The sequence below is a fragment of the Cucumis sativus genome, chromosome 3, assembly GCF_000004075.3.
Source record: "Cucumis sativus cultivar 9930 chromosome 3, Cucumber_9930_V3, whole genome shotgun sequence".
Classification (NCBI taxonomy): domain Eukaryota; kingdom Viridiplantae; phylum Streptophyta; class Magnoliopsida; order Cucurbitales; family Cucurbitaceae; genus Cucumis; species Cucumis sativus.
Genome location: NC_026657.2, coordinates 9,834,022 through 9,852,370, shown reverse-complemented (window position 1 = coordinate 9,852,370; position 18,349 = coordinate 9,834,022). Strand labels below are relative to the sequence as shown.

Sequence of the window (18,349 nt, the reverse complement as noted above, 5' to 3'; positions counted from 1 at the left end):
AGTATATCTTATCTTTAAGAGTCACGTTCGATTAAACATCAATTCTACCTATTCAACTTTGATTTTGAATTCTATAAAATTATTTTGTAAATTAAAGTTTTAAATGGTCAGATCTTCTCTCTTTTAAACAAGTATCTATACTACAAAAATCACCGAGAAGACTTGCCAAAAGTATCTTCATGGTTAGTTTTCAGTTTGGTGTTATTTAAAAAGTCAATTTATTTTGTAAATAATATCATATAATTCCCTAAAGGATTAAATACTAAAATAAAACTGTTTTGAAAACTTATTACCCTTTAAAACTTTTTTACATAAACGTGGTTGATGAAACATGTGTGAAAATCCAAAAATAAAAAACATCAAATCCATTGAGGATTTGATGGAAAAGAAACTTTCAAGAGATTGAATTTGAAAGAAAAAAAAAAGTCAGAAAGAAAATATTGGTGGAGCCATGAAGTCGGTGGTGGGGTGGAAAATTTGTGTCACCCACGTGTTTCCTTCTCACGTATCCCAATGGGTTGACCCCTAACTTCTTATAAATATGTACTTATGTATGCATTTGCTTATATATCACTCTTCCTTATTATATATTACTCGTTTCCATCTTTTAAAAACGTATATTAACACTCAAGTTTAATTAATATTTATATTATAAAAATACACCTTAAATAAATGATAAAATTGTAAAAAAATGTTTATAAATGTAACAAAAATTTATAGTGTATGATAAATACTAATATCTATTAATAAATATTTTAGTTTATTTTTCTAATTAAAAATAACTTTTTAAAATTCAACACCTTCACAACTATTTTCCAAAATTTAAAGATTAAGATGTTTATTTTGAAAGTACCAAATAAATAGTAGTGATTAAATCTCAATAATAAAAATTGCATTGGGCATAGTAACTATAATGGATAAAAATTGATATTCTTATGAAATCTTTCTTATTTAAATTGATACTTATAAAATCTTTATTATTTGATTAATGTGAATATTCTGGTCGTACTACAAAGGCGTGGTGCCACGTTTGCTTATGTCTTTTTTGGTCTTTTGAACGGATAAGCTTTAGATTCCACATTTTACGAGTACTTAATGAATAAATAAAAAAATACGATTTTATTTGCGTACTATACCATAAGTGTTTTTTATTCGTTTCTTTGTTTATATTATTGTAATCCTCCAAAACTTTACTGCCACTTTGACCCTATTCCTTTAACAAAATTACAACACAACCCCTTATGTATGGATACTTGGTTTTCTCGAGGGATAGTAAGTTTAGAAAAAGGGAAATAGTTATAGATAGGAAAAAAACATACAAAATATATATATAAAAAAAAAATTGAAATCAAATCGATTTAATAAATTTTTACTATATAGAGTTCGAAATAATATTCTAATCCAATTTTAGTTTATGAATTTAAAACTTTAAATAAGCAATCATTTGAATACTAAACTTTTACTACAGTTATTGAACAGTGCATAATAGGTAGGTCTAATAATATTATCTAATATCATATAATCTAATAAATGATGTTAAAGAATTTGAAAAAATCAAGATGGTCCACTTATAACTGATCAATTACTTTTTTTTAATTGCAAAACTCAATTAGTTTTGAGATAGAATAAGAGTAAATAGAGTTTGAATGAGATAAATGAAATCAAGGAAGCTTCACCATCTTTATAAAATGAACTGAGGTTTCTCTCATTGTTATTAAACTAAAGAAAAAAATTGCCCACTGTGCTATTAATAAAGTAATAAAAAAAACTAAAATGACACTTTTTTAGGAGCTCATACATAGGAAAAACAGAAATTTATCTCAAAATTTAAAAGTATATATATATATTTAAAAAATTAAAGAAATAAATACAGTTATCTTGAATACTAATGTTTAAAAGTTAGGACAATATAGAAGCCTTTATTTATTTTGCTTGCATGATATGAATATACATCATTAGCAAAAACAACTTCCGCTTAGAAAAAATTTAGTCAAACGAATTTCAAAAGCTTCTTGAAATCGATATAAAGTAATGACTTTTCAGAAATAAAAAGGAAGGGAAAGGAAAACGATGCTAAGAATAATCTTCTTTCTTCCTTTTTTGGATCACTATAATTCATCTTTTTCTTTACAAAATGAGAAGATTATATCACAACCTAAATCATTACATATTCAATACATTTGAAGTTTAAATATTTATAAAATCCACAAATTTATTACACATAAAATTAAAAAATCAATGGATTAGTAAAAATTATGAATTTAGTTAAAGCAGATTAATCAGGTTAAAATAACTCTATGAATTTTATAATTACTATAGAACATGTTTTTTAATAATTAAAAATAAAAGTTGATGATATAAAAATAATGTTAAAAATATAAAATTAAATATTAAATAATTTTCAATGGTTAAGAGTATGTTTTAGATCCATTTCAAAACTACTCAGGAACCTATATTAAACAACTAAACTAGTAATTTAACTCGTTAAAAGAAAAAAGATGGACGAGAAGGTGGGAGAAGGATAAAGTACCGAAAAAATTTGTGGGTGGGAAGCTTTGTGACAATTGAGGAAAAGAGGAGGGGCAATAGTGGGTATTCATATAAACTTATTTTTATTTATATAAATATATTACGTATTATTTTAATTTTTAAGTATCTCTAAACTCCAGGTCCTCCGTCTTCCAACTGCAATCGATCTTTTTTTCATCATCTGTTTTGCATTCAGAAACTAAACCAACCGTGTTTTTAGTTTTCTTATTTTCCGATCGACGATCTACAAAATGTTCGCCGTCTTCGACAAATCTGTGGCCAAAAGTCCCGACGCTCTGCAGAGCCCTGAGTCCGATTCCACTTGGGCTCTCAAAGATGGAATTCTGGCTCAGCATTTTAGCTCCGTTTATCCTGGTTCTGTCATCGTCAACCTCGGCTCTTCCGGTCTCTTGGCCTATTCCGTCGAAAAACAGAACCCTATCCTCCCAAGGTATTACCATTACCCTTTCATCTTCTTCTGCCAATGTTTTCTGGAAAACTCTAATATTCACACGCTTTTTGTTTTTTAATTTTTATTATTTTTGTTTCTTTCTTTTTCTATATTCTTTCTGGATCTGATCACTGATCTTGTTTACTTATTGTCTCCCCGAGGTTTCTTCTATTGGGGTTTTCATTTTGGTTGGATGAGAATCTGTTTAAACTGAGAAGCATCGAGTTTTCTTTGTTTATTGATCCCTATTTTGTTCTTAGCTATGAAATCACGTCGTATGTTTTTGTGATGGTTGTGTATTTGGTGAGGAAATGGTTGCACTCTTTCAGGCCATTATTTTGTCCTTTTCTGTTTTGCTTGAGTTTTTCCATTTTGATTCGATCGAAATAATGGAGGGTCAAATCTTTCGAGATTTGAAATGATTTTTGTTCTTGTTTTTCATCCTCAACCAAAACTATGGGATTCTTGGATTGGCTTATTCTTTTGGACTTTATCAATAATCTTAATTGCCATGGGATTTGTGTTGAATCGTTGGTAAGAGAGTTGCGGGTTGTTGGCAAGTATGAACATTTGTTAAGTTTCCCTGCTGTTGGCAAATTTGATGAAATTTATTTCTGTAACCTTAGATTATTTGCGGTTGTGGACGACATTTTCTGCTTGTTCCAAGGGCACATTGAGAATGTTGCTCAACTCAAACAACAATACGGTCTGAACAAAGCTGCAAACGAGGTTATAATCGTTATTGAAGCCTATCGAACATTAAGAGATCGGGGTCCATACCCAGCCGATCAGGTCGTGAGAGATATTCAAGGGAAATTTGTGTTTATCCTATACGACAGTTCCTCGAAAACTTCATTTTTTGCTTCTGTAAGTTGCCTTGTTCTCTTAGTTTAACCATGATTTGCCACAAATTTCTATTGTGATCGTTAATCTCCATTTTCTCTTAATGTCTCTTTTTATCGGCTGCAGGATGCTGATGGGAGCGTTCCCTTCCACTGGGGAACTGATTCTGAAGGACAGCTTGTTCTCTCCGATGATGTTGAAATCATGAAGAAGGGTTGTGGAAAATCTTTTGCTCCTTTCCCCAAAGGTAACCATTTGAACGAATTCATTCGGTTAAATTTTTTCTACTTCTATCACCATTTGGCAATTGTCCTTTCCAAAATAAGTCAATTGCAAGGTTGAAGTATTGAACAATCTAACTTTTGAGATAGTAATTTATGTCTTATCATTGAGCTATGCTCAAATTGAAGTTTACTAGAATCGAATATGTTTCTGATCATTTATATTATGCAATATGTTTGGTATTTTAGGTTGTTTCTTCACAACTTCTGGTGGGTTAAGGAGTTATGAGCATCCACTTAATGAGCTGAAGCCAGTGCCTAGGGTGGACAGTTCAGGTAATGTCTGTGGAGCCAATTTCAAGGTGGACGCTGAGGCTCGAAAGGAAAGTTCTGGTATGCCAAGAGTTGGGAGTGCTGCAAATTGGTCTTCAAACTACTGAGTGCATGATTCGGCTTACTTTGTCTTAGCCTTCCTACGGCTTCTTTCCATATTTTCATCTTTTATTCCTCTAATTTGTGCCTTTTAAATGGGTACCTGAGGTTTATACTTTTACTTTCCGTAATGGGCATGTTCATGCAGTTACAACTTATATCTTATGAATCTGTTGGCTTAATTGAGTTACATTCTGGTTACGATGGAATAAGAGTTTGTTTTCCTAATGCTTTGTCAACTTCTATATTTTGATGAAGGGTTTTGATCCCAACAGAATTCACTGTAGTTTTGGATTTATGCCAATAAAGTTTCTCCTTGCCAACTACATATTTGGCTTTATCTTAGTTCAACTGAGATATAACATTATTTGTTTCAATTATATTCTGGAGAATACCCTTTGATTATTTTATCTTTTGTATTGCTTATGAGGTAAGCCAAGAAACGTTATGGGATGCTAAAAGTTACAATCTACATATGGAGGAGATATATTGTCACTTCGAGATAAACATACGTATCTAGTAACTAGATGAGAAATTAAACATTTCAACCTGAGCCTACCTTCAGTATTCCAAAATCATATGAGACCTCAGTCCTTCGCATCGGCAATGCCCCCTGGTGTTATCTGAAATACGTGCTGCTGTTAAGGGAAATTTTTTGTGTAGAATGTGCAGCATTTCTTATGAGTGCAGGAGAAGAGCAGGACTTCTGTTTAGATCATAGTTTGATGATTTAAGAAATCTTGAGAATGGAAGTGTCAAGTGTGAGGTGATGTGAGTTAAGGATATAGCTTCGGACTCTGGCAAATTAGGGGCATCGAACACCTTACAGATCCGTTGTTCACCTTTGCCTTTCCTGAACATCAATCTAACTGTAGCGGCATGGGCAAGAACATGGCCTCCTGCTGGTTTTTTGGGATCTGAAACAAACACTCCTCCACCGGGGTCTGCAACGACTGTTGTCGGCAGTAAGATTACTATCAGTAAAACCGAGATTCTGAATTATAAACACCAGTTTAGCTCCATAGCAAACAATTTAGTCTCGATCAATCCAGCAAATACAAGTATGAAGGTCGGGATACTCTGACCATAAAATGAGCTGTCTGTGTTTTTTGAATGAGATACACCAGAAACGACTTACATAAAGTTCAATCACTACCTTGGTTGGTCATGTAAACTGCTACATTGAACTCTTCTGCAATTTTAGTTAATCGAGACAGCATCTGTGCCAATTTTTGCTGCATGTGACAACCAGCTTGTGTAAATGATGAAACAAAGGAGATGAGGGATATTAAGCTACGGAAATCAAATTCTAAAACGTTGTTTTTAGTTCAACTATATTTGATTCAACCTGGCGCTCTGCAAGTTCTCCTCTTCCGGTGAAATCCACTCGAAAAAGTGCGATGATAGAGTCGACAATCTGAAATTAGAAGATAGAATGTACAACATTAGACACCATAGTTTTTGGCATTTGAATTACAGGTTACCTACTGACTCACCAGAAGCTTAAATGGCTCTTCAGACATTTTTGCAGCAAGACCGAGCAGAAGATTATGCTGGTGTTCGTAGGTGTAGGCACGAGCATATATGATCTATTTCATCAGTAGAAAATTAATATAAAAAAATTGCAACAGGTAGTTCTAGTTGGAAAAAGGAACAAAAAAAAAAAAAAAAAAAAACAACAACAAAACAACACAAAACAAAAACGGTGCTTACATTGTCAAGAACAGCTCCTGGGTCCATGCCAAATCTTTCAGCTATGGGCACAATTCGATCAGGTCGGCTACAAGGTGCATGTCGTTAAGGAGAGGACACTGAAAAGGGGGCACCTCCGAAAATAATAATTTCAGTTCAATAGACGTGCCCAAACCACACGACATAACAAAATAAGCTTTAAAAAATTAGGATACAAAGTGCCTTCAGTGTCAATGTATGCAACCTTTCCATTCCCTCCCCGCATGCTGGTAGGAAGCTGCAAAGAAAATGCCAAGCACAATTGCAAAGATTTCATCAGATTTGAGGCAGTGAAAGAACCATTCGGTAATTGTTAGTTGTAAAAGAAAGACACGGTAACCCTTAGTTTTCCTTTGACTACGCATATAACGAAGTATAACATTACACAAAACGAATTCAATTTTAAAGATCAGATGTGAAGCCCAAGACGTAGATAAACCTGCGTAGAGACGCATAGAGTATGCGCGAGTTGCGTTTTCCCGGACCTAGGTATTAGTTTAACGAAGTTAGAGGGTAGCTACAAGTTAAATACAGAACTTCGATTCTCAATTAACAAAATTGAAGAAACTATTTACACATACATCCTTACCTGAATTCTCCAAAAGCTTCCGTGATTGCTAGAGTTTCAATTCCACCTTCAGGAAATAATCAGAATAAAAATTTAGTATTTATGATGTCTCAGATGGTGAAAAAAAAAACGTCGTGAAGCAGGCTTGCCTCCTAAGAGTTCATCGAGAGCCTGGCTTCCAGTGGTAATGCGAACCACGGACTTTCTCTACAAACAAAAATCAAGGACTAAGTGCATTTCATGACGGAAAGCGGTTTACTGAAAATTGAACTTGTAGGAACTGGTAGAAAATTAAAGGAAATCGAACACAGTTGTTTCCGACGTGAAACTTGCAGTAGGGGGAAACGAAAGGGTGGACGATGCAAACTTGGTGAACTATGGACCTATTTAGTTGAACGCTCCAATTGTTACTAATAAAAAACAGAAGCAGCTTACCTTGAGCAGAGCATCGCTTCCAGTGATATAACCAAAATTCTGAAAAGCAACAGATAAAGATAATTGTTAGCTGAAGTTCATAGCATTATGACACGTCCTAAACGCTATAGGCATCGTGGATAATAGAGAAGTGGTGACTGAATCACTAACCACTAGCTTTTCGGCAGCTTCGCATATCTTATCAACCTTCGCCTCGGATAAGCCTTTTATCCCGGTCAAGTGCTAAAATACAGAGTTCTTGGTCACTACAATGATATAAAATTCAGGATATATAGATTTTGACGTCAGAATTGTTTTACCTTCTTCGTGTGCATCATCAAACCGTTGCAGGTGTATATCCCTGCGTCCTGAAGCTTCTTCACGTCTCCAGCATTAATTCCATGAGAAGTTACTGCACAGAAAATGCCAAGGAACTCTTTCGGATGTAGTGGAACAACATGATAGTCAGTTGATAAGCTAAAATAATTCGCCTATTTCTTCACGATTTAGCAAAACTCTCGAAGAGTAACACGCCATGAGAAAATAGACCACAAGCTATTAAAACTAGCTAAACCGGACGCTAGACTAGCGTAAAATGAAATGTTCACTAAATTAAATCGCCGGAGCCAATATGTTTGCCTAACAAATGAATCAATCGAATGAGATCGCATGACGCGTATACAGGTAATCTCATTTCGCTTCGGAAAAGGAAAATCGATCAGCATTGAAGTTTTACGAATCAAACTCTAAGGAAAACAAGCAGATCACTAAGACACGGCTTCATGAAATCAAGTTCCGTTTAAAATTCACGAAACAAGCAAAGTCGATGGAACTATTTGAACAATAAAACAATAACTTAATTATAAGTTAAAAGCTCTGAAACTTACGTTTATCGATCGCTTCAAACAAATCATCTTCATCCTCAATATCTTCGCGCTCTACAAGCTGTAGCTGTTGGCTTTGTTCTTCCGCTCTGAGCAACATCACAGTGACGGAAGATGAAAGATAATGCAGCGAATAGATTGCAGAGTAATTAGTACATAACGGAGGGAAACGATAACGTAAACAAATCTCTAACTCACTTGAGTGTTGCAAGCATCGTTGGTTATCTTGAAGGTGCCTTAACCGGAGAACTGTTTTCCTGGCTACGAACGACGTAGAGGAAGGTCGCGGGAAAGTTAGAAAGAAATAAAATGATGTTGACAGAAGAAGACTGTATTTATAAGGGAGCGGGAATCGGGCAAATGAAAGTTAGCGTTTGCCGTTCGGTCATGTAAACGGCAATGAAATTATGTGTTTTGAGATGGCTTCCATTTCAAAAGCGGATGTAATTGGAGGGGTATTTTTGGAACTTTCACCACATTTGAGCACGCGCCCAAAGGCCATATTGTCGCGTGTTGTGGGCACTCCCATCCCCTATCACAGGCTTAACTAATTACGCGACTCGTCCTTATTGGCTTGTGGATAAATTTAACTTTTCACCACACATCCACATAACCAATTGGAAGTAGTTCTATAGACTTCGTCTCTAACGGATGAATTTATATTTACTCTCTTTTAGTTTCCATACATGGACGATAATTTTAGGAATTAGGATGTTCATACCTAATCAATTTTTATAACATTTTTTCCCTTTGTTTTTCTTTTATTTATCAATTTTATTTGTTTAAAAATAAATTAATATATATAAACTAAAATACCATCTACTATGTTAATTTAATGGTACTAATCTGAAACAAATTATTCAACAAGATACTGAGAGTCTCGTCATAAATATTATGAGAATGTTGTTGATATTGTTCATTGTAATTTCGAACTCCTATCAAATATGATTTTGTTATTTTTATTCCCACTAAAAATTTAAGGTATTGTTAAATGGGTAATCCCTATCTTATTTTGTTTAGATTGTTTTTTTAAAAACAAACATAGTCATCTAAACTATTGAAAATATATAATTCCAAGCATATGATTATTTTATTTAATAGATTTAAAAGAAAAACAAACAACTACAACCCAAATTATTTGGTGGCTAGAGATCACTTCAGTGGATTTAAAAAGTATAGCTAAATACTACTTAAAAACATAAAACATTTGGTTACAAAATAATTAATCTATAAATAATAAAAACTGATGGATTTTTTTTATCAATGTTAATGTTACTGGTAGAGTATCAATGTTAATGTTACTGGTAGAGTGATATGTGGTCTATCAGTATTTATTATTGATATAATCAGAAAATTTTGTTTTACGTCACAATTTGTTATTTTTTATAATTTAATTAATAATTTAGCATCCAGTAAGTATGTTAGACAAGAGAGTTCAATTTTTCGTTGAAAGAACTAAAAGAGAAAAATAGAGAATGCAAAGGGGATTTGGGAGCTAAACACAACACCATGACTTTATCCATTTATTTAAAACTAAACGAGGGATAGGAAAAAAAAGGAAAAAAAAGGGGGAGCGCCTTAAAGGAAAGGAAAAGTGGAGTGCCCAATACGTAAGCAGTGTCCAACTTACCAAATTATTCAATCATCGCTCCTAAATCCCGTCCCGTTATAACGTTTTCTTTTCCCACTCTCACTACATTTCTAGGGTTTCTCTTAACTTATTCTCAAGGAGCGGTTCTCTTCCGGCCATTGTCGCCCGCTCCTTCTTCCTCTTTCCATGGTTTATCCCTTTCTTTAACTACAATTTTTGCTCTTCTTACGTTTCGTTTTCATGCTGTATGCTTCAAATTCTTCTCCCTTATGAAGATATTTTTTTTTTCTTCGAATTCTTTGATACCTGTTTCGAAGGCTTAAACCTTCAACTACTTGATTCTCAGCAATTCTAGCCTGCGGATTGTTATCGAAACCCGCTATTACCCCAAATGCAGCTTATTAACTCTGAAGAAACGGTCGCCGACTCCTCGGAAACCGGTCTTGTGGAGTCAAGAAATTTGAAATCTTCTGAGTTGGTTTCGTTTGAGGATGACAATGGAAACGATGCTGATGATTCGGTTCTTGATGTATCGGGGAGAAACTTGGATTCCAATTTCTTGGAGGGTTCCAGCAGCTCAGTAAAGGGTCTGTATGTTTTTCGGAATGCGTTCAATTTGATCCCGAAATCAGTTGGTGACTTTAGAGAATTGAGAATGCTTAAGTTCTTTGGAAACGAGATTAACTTGTTTCCGTCAGAATTGAAGAACTTTGTGGGGTTAGAATGCTTGCAGGTGAAGTTATCCTCACCGGGTTTTGGTGGTTTATCATTGCACAAACTGAAGGGTCTGAAGGAGCTTGAGCTATCGAAGATTCCTCCTAAGCCATCCTCCTTTCCAATTCTTAGCGAGATCGCTGGCCTTAAGTGCTTGACTAAGCTCTCAGTTTGTCACTTTTCTATTAGGTGGGCGTACCTCATTTATAAAGGAAGTTGAAAACCTGAGCTTGTATATTATTGCTTTAGTTGGCTGCTGTGCTTATGTTCAACTTATTTAGAGGGTGGTGAAACGAGTTAGATCGTTTGATAGTTTTCTGATTTAAACATGATGGGCTATGGTTTGTTGGGAATTTTTTAGGAACAGGCGATGTAGCATTAGACTTTAACAACCTAATGATTTGGTTTTCTAATTTTGTTTTTTTGTTACTATTATTAATTGTTGTTGTTGTTTTTTTTTTGGGGGGGGGGGGGGGGGGGGGGGGGGGAGGAGGGGGAGGGGGAGGTATATGGTTTGATACATAAAAGAGCGTCAGATGACTCGGTTTACATTCTGAATCCCTATATCCCTCATCTAAAACTTGAATTTGCTTCCTATATTTCCAAATGATTAAGCAAAATTTACATGTGACCACCCTCTGTGATTGACTCGACTCTTTATCTGAAATCATTATATGCTACCCTGAAAATGTCACTTAGAAGTATAAAAAATAACAAGGCTTCCACCTCATGATCTCTTGTTACTTTTATTTTGGAGTCTTATATGTGGACTCACATAACACATTAGGTGACACTGGACCAAAATTACGATCTCTCCTCCAAGCGTTGCTGTAGGAAATTGTGTCAAGTGATAGATTATGACATTATGTGATCGTCGCCTTTGTTGGTGGTCTTAGTTTTTGTGTACCCTTGTGTTTTTCCTTTTATCTGTTTGAAAGCCTGGTTTCTTATAACAAAATAAAAGTCAAGTTTCTTTTTCTTTTTGTTTGTGTGTTTGATGTGTGATCTTTAAGAAAATTTGTTGTGTTTCCTTTTCCTTCAGATTTCTTCCTCCTGAAATTGGCTGCCTGAATAGTTTGGAGTATCTGGATCTCTCATTTAATAAGCTGAAGAGCCTTCCATCAGAAATAGGTTATTTGAACTCTTTGATATCCTTGAGAGTTGCCAATAACAAATTGGTGGAACTGCCTCCTGCTTTGTCTTCCCTGCAAAAGCTGGAGAACTTGGATCTCTCAAGTAATAGGTTAACATCATTGGGGTCTCTTGAACTTGTATCTATGCATAGCCTTAGAAACTTGAATTTACAGGTATTTGTCTATTTATTCTGTTTTATTTTCTCGTCATAGGGAAAAAACATGGTTTATGCATATTTACATAGTTTCTTTGGGAGGTTGGCAATTGAGTGGTTTTGCATAGTTGGTTGCTAAAAATTATTGTGCACTTCTCTAATCTGTCTAGGAACAACATAATGTATTTTTAATGTACGTTTTGCTATGGTTTTTCACTGGTACAGTACAATAAATTACTGAAAAGCTGTCAGATACCCTCCTGGATATGCTGTAATTTTGAAGGAAATCTTGAATATGATACTGCCAATGAAGAATGGATTAGTTCTACAGTTGAAATGGATGTTTATGAAGCCACCGATCAAGACAATGAGAATAGTTTTCCTCTTAAAGGTATGTTCTGCCCTAAGTGTATGAGCAATATTTGGCTATGGATTTTTCATCTTGGTTCTTTGATTTTTATTGTTCAGGACCTTGTTTTGCAGGTATGCGTAACATTTCATCAAACCTATTAATGGGACCTTCAACGAATAGTAGATCCTTTGCATCTAAAAGATCAGGTAAGCGATGGCGGAGACGGCATTATTTACAGCAGAAAGCACGCCAGGAACGTTTGAACAGCAGCAGGAAGTGGAAAGGAGTAGATCATCACACTGAAGTAAAGATCCATGAAAATCAAGAACCTGAGAGGCTTGATTCTGCTTCTATTTCTGAAACTACAGTTGGAGATTCATCGGCTATTGATGAATTATTTGATAGTAAAGAAACTTGTGATGTGGGAGCTGAAAGGGAAAATCATATCGAGAGCCATGAGAATGACAATTTTGATCCCAAAAAGGAATTTCCAGTGGAGGATTGTTCAAGCATCTGTGATGCTGCTGCAGAAACAATGACAAGGGATGAAAATGAATGTTGTGAGACTAGCAAGACTTTGCCACTGACAGGAAATGGAGCACATGACCAAGAAGGGTCATCTTCACAAGTATCAAAGGATAATGCTAAGTTGAAAAGATGTTCTGAGAAGGAACTTGATAATCCTAAACCTTGCAAGTCAAGAAAGCCAGTTGAATACAGCTCAAGTTTATCTTGCAAGTACAATAGTACCTCTTTTTGCAACGTGGAGGATTATTTGCCAGATGGATTTTATGATGCTGGACGTGATCGCCCCTTCATGCCATTAAGGAATTATGAGCAGAATTTCCATCTTGATTCACGTGAAGTCATTATTGTTAACAGGTAGATTAGTTAAGGTGTTATATTGGTGATTCTGATTATTCTCTGAGTAGCTTGAGTATATGACGACTTTCATAGTGGGGAGTGGATATTGATACTGATTATTTGTATGTGCCTCCAGGGAACACGATGAAGTATTAGATTCTATAACAATAGCTGCCAAGTCATTGGTACTCCGTCTAAAGCAGATTAACCAGCTAACCCAAGAAAGAGATCAAGTTATTGATGATGTGTATATTGCACAGTTACTTGCTTTATTTGTATCCGATCATTTTGGAGGCAGTGATAGAAGTGCAATGGTTGAGAAAACACGGAGAGTTGTTTCTGGTTCAAAGTATCAAAAGCCTTTTGTCTGCACCTGCTCAACTGGAGATCGGGATAATCTTACTTCGTCCACCAAATTGACGGTGGATAATTATGAGGATATTCTTTTTACCGATATCTGTGAGAAGTCTCTTCGTTCTATTAAAGCTAGTCGAAATTCCATCATAGTTCCTCTGGGAGCTTTGCAGTTTGGGGTGTGCAGACATAGAGCTTTGCTACTTAAGGTGATTATGTTACTAATTACTTTAACCTTTCTATGTTTGTTCTTGTGTTCTTTCCATCATGAGTGGCTTATATTTTCTCGGACTTAACAAATCTTTGATTAATTCTTCAGTATTTGTGTGATCGTATGGAGCCTCCAGTACCTTGCGAGCTTGTGAGAGGTTACTTGGATTTCTTGCCTCATGCCTGGAACGTGATCTTAGTGCAAAGAGGTAATACTTTGGTTCGAATGGTTGTTGATGCATGCCGACCAAACGATATACGAGAAGAAGCAGATCCTGAATATTTTTGTAGGTAGGTATCTTTTGACAGTTCCAATGGCCTTGAATTTCTTCAACTAAAGATGTCTGTTTAAGGATTGATTCTGAACGTTTATTATTCCTGTGCACTTGTTTATTTATTTGTATGTTTGTTTTATCTTTATGATAATGTAGATTCATGCTTTATTTTGCACAGCTCTTTGTGGTGTTTGTTTAACTTTATTACACTTATTTGATTCAGTACCAGGTTTTTTAGCTCATTGCCTATAGTTCGGTTAAAAAACTATACCTTTTTTATAATTTAATTAATTTTTAGTTTTTAAATCTTTTATTGCATGCTGTTGTAGGTACATACCTCTCAGTCGTGCCAAACTTCCTATTTCTTTTGGGGTGACATCCAGTCCAGGGATTTCTTTTCCCTCTCTTTCCAATTGTGATGAGATTGAGAAGGCTCCTTCTAGTTCTGTAATAAAATGCAAACTTGCGTCAGTTGAGGCTGCAGCAAAGGTAAAATTTTAGGCAACTGAAAAGTATTGTTTATTTTTACATTATGATGTACTGACTTTAGCTATTATTTCAGTTCATACTTCCTATGTTGTGTTGTATGTCGTTGCTTGTAATTTTTGCTTTGAAACCTGTAATAAGGGGGCATCTATTTTGTTGGAAATTGCAGTTACGGAAACGTGAAGTTTGTGAATCTTCATTTGAAGAAATAAGAAACTTTGAATTCAGTTGCTTAGGTGAAGTCAGAATTCTGGGTGCTTTGAAACACTCATGCATAGTTCAGATGTATGGACATCAGATATCTTCTGAATGGATTCCTTCTGAAAATGGAAAGCCAAAGCGTCGATTACTTAGGTCTGCAATTTTCTTAGAGCATGTTAAAGGGGGATCTTTGAAGGTAAACTGTCTTCTAACTTGTTAAATTAGCATATCTGTGTCAGTGATTGTTTTTCTCATTGTATGTCTATGTTTTACTTTGTATGTTGCAGAGCTACATGGACAAGTTGTACAAAGCTGGGAAAGAACATGTTCCAATGGATTTGGCATTGCATGTAGCTCGAGATGTTGCAAGTGCTTTGGTAGAGCTGCATTCAAAACACATCATTCATCGAGACATCAAAAGTGAAAATATTTTGATGGATTTTGATGAAAAATCTGATGGAGTTCCCATCGTTAAGCTTTGTGATTTTGATAGAGCAGTGCCCCTTCGATCTTTATTGCACACTTGTTGTATTGCTCATACTGGAATACCGCCTCCTGATGTTTGTGTTGGAACACCCCGATGGATGGCTCCAGAAGTTCTACGAGCAATGCATACACCACATGTTTATGGACTGGTATGTAGATTAGCTTTTCATTTTTCTCTTTGGATGTTTCAGGCTTTCAGATCAAGGTTTCTTCTTAGCATGGTGTTCTCTTGGAAGGTCCAAGTACCTCAAAAAATGCCTAGTACTGTTTTTTATTTTTTGTTGGGGAAAAACACGGTGTGTTTTAGGGATGGGTAATGATAGGAACTTTATTAGGGATTGAATTGGGAATATTATTAAGATTTGAAGTGTATGTCAGTAACTGCCTAGCCAAGTGTTTTGGTAATTTGTTACAAATAGAGGGGTGAGAAAGGAAAATCTTAGCACTAATTCATGTGGTTTTGGGGTTGAGTGATTTCAGGAGGAGCTTTCAAGTACTCCTCAAATTACGTGGTTTGTCTTGTGTTTTGTGTATCATCTATATTTCAATATATTTTTGTTTTTGGTTGGGTTCCGTGAAATGAGTGTCCTGTTTGGGTTCTATTATTAGCCTACAGGTTACAATTCCTCGTAAGTATATCCACCCTACATTACGTTATTTCACAACTACATCCAGTGAAATGGGACAGGTCAAAGGTCAAAGGTCAAAGGTCAAATTCCCTCCCATGTCAACTAACTTTTGAGTTTTGAATTGCAATCAGAGCTTGGGTCAATAGGGTGTACTACTAACCACTGAGCTGAGTTTAGAGACAAGTGAGCCTGAAGTGTTAATGCAGTATGAAGGACAAGTTTGTAGATCTACATGGGAAGCGCTTGATCTATCAGCGACCTAAACTTCCTTCCATTCACTTTCACGTACAGGTTAAGATGAATGCACTAGTGGGGCATTGATAGGCACGTGAGACCTCCATTTTGTAACATATGTGAATAGAAAAAATACCGCCCTGGATTTGTGAAATATGGGGCCAGGGAGTCAAAGGGTCGGTCATATTGTCTTTCACCTGTAAAACTAAGAAAATACCAAATGGAAGTTTGTTACTAGGAAGGAGTGATGTGTAGGAGTGTCAGGCCAGTAAATCTTTATATGGGGACCCAAGAAAAACCCTAGCTTCTTAGAATGTTTGGAGATAGTGTTACTGGTAAATTTTGCGTCAGTCCTGTTCTGTTAGTTAGCGTAGAAGTTTATGGTGTTTTATTTTCTAACCTAGTTTGCTTTTAGTTGTGCATTATGCTCTCAACCTATGATTTATGATGTCTATAACTGGATGATATTCATTCTTTCCTTTGGTTGCAGGAAGTAGATATTTGGTCGTTTGGATGTCTGTTATTGGAACTGCTGACCTTGCAGATTCCGTTCTTGGGGCTTACAGAATTGCAGATCTTCGATCATCTTCAGGTTCCTTCTACTCTCTTCATCTAGATTCCCATTTCCCATTCCCAGTACAGTTTAAAAAGAACTTAGCTCAGCGACTAAATTATTTGTAAGTTTAGGATTTTCCCTAATCAACTATTATTTTTTCAATCTGAACAGATGGGTAAAAGACCAGAATTGGCAGGTGACCTTGAGGAGGAATTGGGAACTATAAAGCAAAGCACGATGTCTCAATCATCAGTTCAAGAATCAGAGGGTCAAGAAAAAGACCAAGAAACTAAAGCCCTGTTGATTGACTTGTTTCGTAAGTGTACTCAAGAGAACCCGAACGATAGACCAACAGCTGAAGAACTCCACAGAATTTTGCTGGAGCACACAGTCAAAGTTAAATCATTACAAGAACTAGCTACATGAAATTAAATACCCTGACCACCCCATAACCTTATTCCAAATTTTGAAGCCTTGGAATGATTGTATTAGCTTTCCCGAATCCTTATGGTAGAGTAGTAGTAGGGCCTTTTTGCCCCAGAATCAGTTAGGCTCACATATTGATTTAGGATACAGTGGGTAAGTAGAGTCAGGTAGATTATCTTATCGTAATGTAATTAAGATCAAATTAGGCAAATTTACCCCACGTTCAATTAGTTGTGATGCAGTTATGTAAAGAAAACTCGAGGTCATTTTAGAGAACGTGGGAACCTCATTAGTTGCTGTACCTCATTATTGGCTTCAACATAATCTTATATTATCAATTATTTTTCCCATGCTTTCTTTGACTGTCCTTGAAAAAGCGAGTTGCTTTGACATTTTTGCTTTATGTTCTTTACAATCCACGCGGATATCATCATAATTTTCACATTCCCTCACTCAACCCCCTCTTTTTCCTTTCATTTTTGTTTGTTTTTTGCCTTTGATTATTTATTCTTAGCAATATTTTCCTAAAGTTTTATTAGGTGCTTTGTCGACATTTTTGGCACGAAGATGCTCATGGAATGAGATATGGTACGAACACTAACCTTGGGCTCATGTGGTCATCAATATGGATCCACTCTTTGATTTTAGTTTGCTGCTTAGTTTATTTCTCTTGGAACTATGTAGTCAGAGTTTGATATGGACGCAGATAGATTTTTGTAACATCATGGTTTGAAATGAACTTGAAAACTTAGAACCTATCAAGCATCAAAGTTGAGATTTGTAAAATTGCATTTGCATAATTTAAGCAGGCCAATAAGATGTTTTAACTTTGGGATGTCACATGGAGCGGCAGGCAGGAGCAAATCACTATGCTATGCCAATCCACACTAAACATTTTGCTGAAAAAAAGAAAAAGGTGGCCGACTTTCCTTTACAAGCATTAAACTGACAAACAGAGATTATTCTGAACTGGAATCTTGAGGCTAATGTTAGGTAGGATTGAAGGCCTTAAATTGTTTAATAAAAGGCTATGTGATAATAGTGTATCATTATTCGTCCGTGTCCTCTGCTGTTTGATTTTAAATCTTTTTTGTGTACTATAGCATGTAAACAGATTCTTCGTCTATGGCCTTTGCTGTTTGATTTTAGTCATCTTTTATTTTAAATTTCTCTCTGTTTTGAACTACAATATGAAAACAGGAATTGTGGGTGAAATCAGATTCAATGGAAGTCATTGAGCTTTTCAATTGTTGAGAGACTCTTCCTTACTTCCGTAAACGTTTCAGTTTTGGCTTCGTCACTTGGGACTTCTTCTTTCTAGAGGGAGTTATTTCCTTTCTGGGTTTTATACGTCATCCTCGAGAGGGATTGATGCATAAGGTTGTTGAATTGTTCAAACAGGTAAACAGAGGAAAAGAAAAAGGGTATGGCTTTTGGCATTGCCATTGTTTGCTTGAGGAAGCACACAGTTCAATCTGTTGACGAAGGAAAGGACCACTCTATTTGCCTACACACAAGAAAAGAAAAGAAAAGAAAAAACTCCTTATTCCTGCGACACCCACCATTAAGAAAACGAGGCTCTACTTTCTAGCTTTGTATAGGTTTTGTTG

The 18,349-nt window shown here is 35.5% G+C and overlaps 3 protein-coding genes across 5 annotated transcripts; 2 read left to right on the top strand and 1 right to left on the bottom strand.

The window, feature by feature from the left end:
• Positions 1-2,569: 2,569 nt before the first annotated feature.
• Positions 2,570-4,802, top strand: LOC101222053 (stem-specific protein TSJT1). Its single transcript, XM_004134069.3, has 5 exons — positions 2,570-2,588; positions 2,670-2,980; positions 3,607-3,847; positions 3,950-4,070; positions 4,294-4,802. Exons 2-5 carry the CDS (start codon positions 2,781-2,783, stop codon positions 4,482-4,484), a joined length of 753 nt encoding a protein of 250 aa, XP_004134117.1. The 5' UTR covers positions 2,570-2,588; positions 2,670-2,780; the 3' UTR covers positions 4,485-4,802.
• Positions 4,803-4,868: 66 nt separating this feature from the next.
• LOC101221817 (meiotic recombination protein DMC1 homolog) lies at positions 4,869-8,465 on the bottom strand. 2 transcript variants are annotated; one of them, XM_004134068.3, is made up of 15 exons: positions 8,272-8,463; positions 8,077-8,162; positions 7,510-7,601; positions 7,361-7,432; positions 7,211-7,249; positions 6,925-6,982; positions 6,797-6,842; positions 6,647-6,692; positions 6,384-6,445; positions 6,190-6,256; positions 5,973-6,065; positions 5,825-5,893; positions 5,633-5,711; positions 5,263-5,429; positions 4,869-5,108 (listed from the first exon to the last, which is right to left on the bottom strand). In XM_004134068.3, exons 1-15 carry the CDS (start codon positions 8,286-8,288, stop codon positions 5,064-5,066), a joined length of 1,038 nt encoding a protein of 345 aa, XP_004134116.1. In that variant the 5' UTR covers positions 8,289-8,463; the 3' UTR covers positions 4,869-5,063. The 2 variants fall into 2 exon arrangements, with proteins under 2 accessions (XP_004134116.1, XP_031739053.1); XM_031883193.1 differs by lacking the exon at positions 4,869-5,108 and having other exon boundaries at positions 5,123-5,429; positions 8,272-8,465.
• A 1,280-nt stretch (positions 8,466-9,745) lies between these two features.
• LOC101218031 lies at positions 9,746-17,092 on the top strand. Of its 2 annotated transcripts, none has more exons than XM_031882520.1 (11): positions 9,746-10,567; positions 11,421-11,685; positions 11,892-12,057; positions 12,135-12,900; positions 13,019-13,445; positions 13,556-13,737; positions 14,051-14,210; positions 14,377-14,604; positions 14,696-15,043; positions 16,248-16,349; positions 16,485-17,092. In XM_031882520.1, exons 1-11 carry the CDS (start codon positions 10,056-10,058, stop codon positions 16,737-16,739), a joined length of 3,411 nt encoding a protein of 1,136 aa, XP_031738380.1. In that variant the 5' UTR covers positions 9,746-10,055; the 3' UTR covers positions 16,740-17,092. The 2 variants fall into 2 exon arrangements, with proteins under 2 accessions (XP_031738380.1, XP_004134432.1); XM_004134384.3 differs by having other exon boundaries at positions 9,749-10,567; positions 12,150-12,900.
• Positions 17,093-18,349: the final 1,257 nt, after the last annotated feature.

Excerpts from the sequence above, each read along its gene's own strand:
- LOC101221817 (XM_031883193.1), bottom strand. Across the intron at positions 7,250-7,360 it reads AAGCTGCCGAAAAGCTAGTG|AATTTTGGTTATATCACTGG; the intron begins GTTAGTGATTCA and ends GTTGCTTTTCAG. Across the intron at positions 5,430-5,632 it reads AGTTTACATGACCAACCAAG|TCGTTGCAGACCCCGGTGGA; the intron begins GTAGTGATTGAA and ends TGCCGACAACAG.
- LOC101222053 (XM_004134069.3), top strand. The coding sequence starts at position 2,781 with ATGTTCGCCGTCTTCGACAAATCTGTGGCCAAAAGTCCCGACGCTCTG. Across the intron at positions 3,848-3,949 it reads AAACTTCATTTTTTGCTTCT|GATGCTGATGGGAGCGTTCC; the intron begins GTAAGTTGCCTT and ends TATCGGCTGCAG. Across the intron at positions 4,071-4,293 it reads TTTTGCTCCTTTCCCCAAAG|GTTGTTTCTTCACAACTTCT; the intron begins GTAACCATTTGA and ends TTGGTATTTTAG.
- LOC101218031 (XM_031882520.1), top strand. The coding sequence starts at position 10,056 with ATGCAGCTTATTAACTCTGAAGAAACGGTCGCCGACTCCTCGGAAACC. Across the intron at positions 11,686-11,891 it reads TTAGAAACTTGAATTTACAG|TACAATAAATTACTGAAAAG; the intron begins GTATTTGTCTAT and ends TCACTGGTACAG. Across the intron at positions 16,350-16,484 it reads AGATCTTCGATCATCTTCAG|ATGGGTAAAAGACCAGAATT; the intron begins GTTCCTTCTACT and ends CAATCTGAACAG.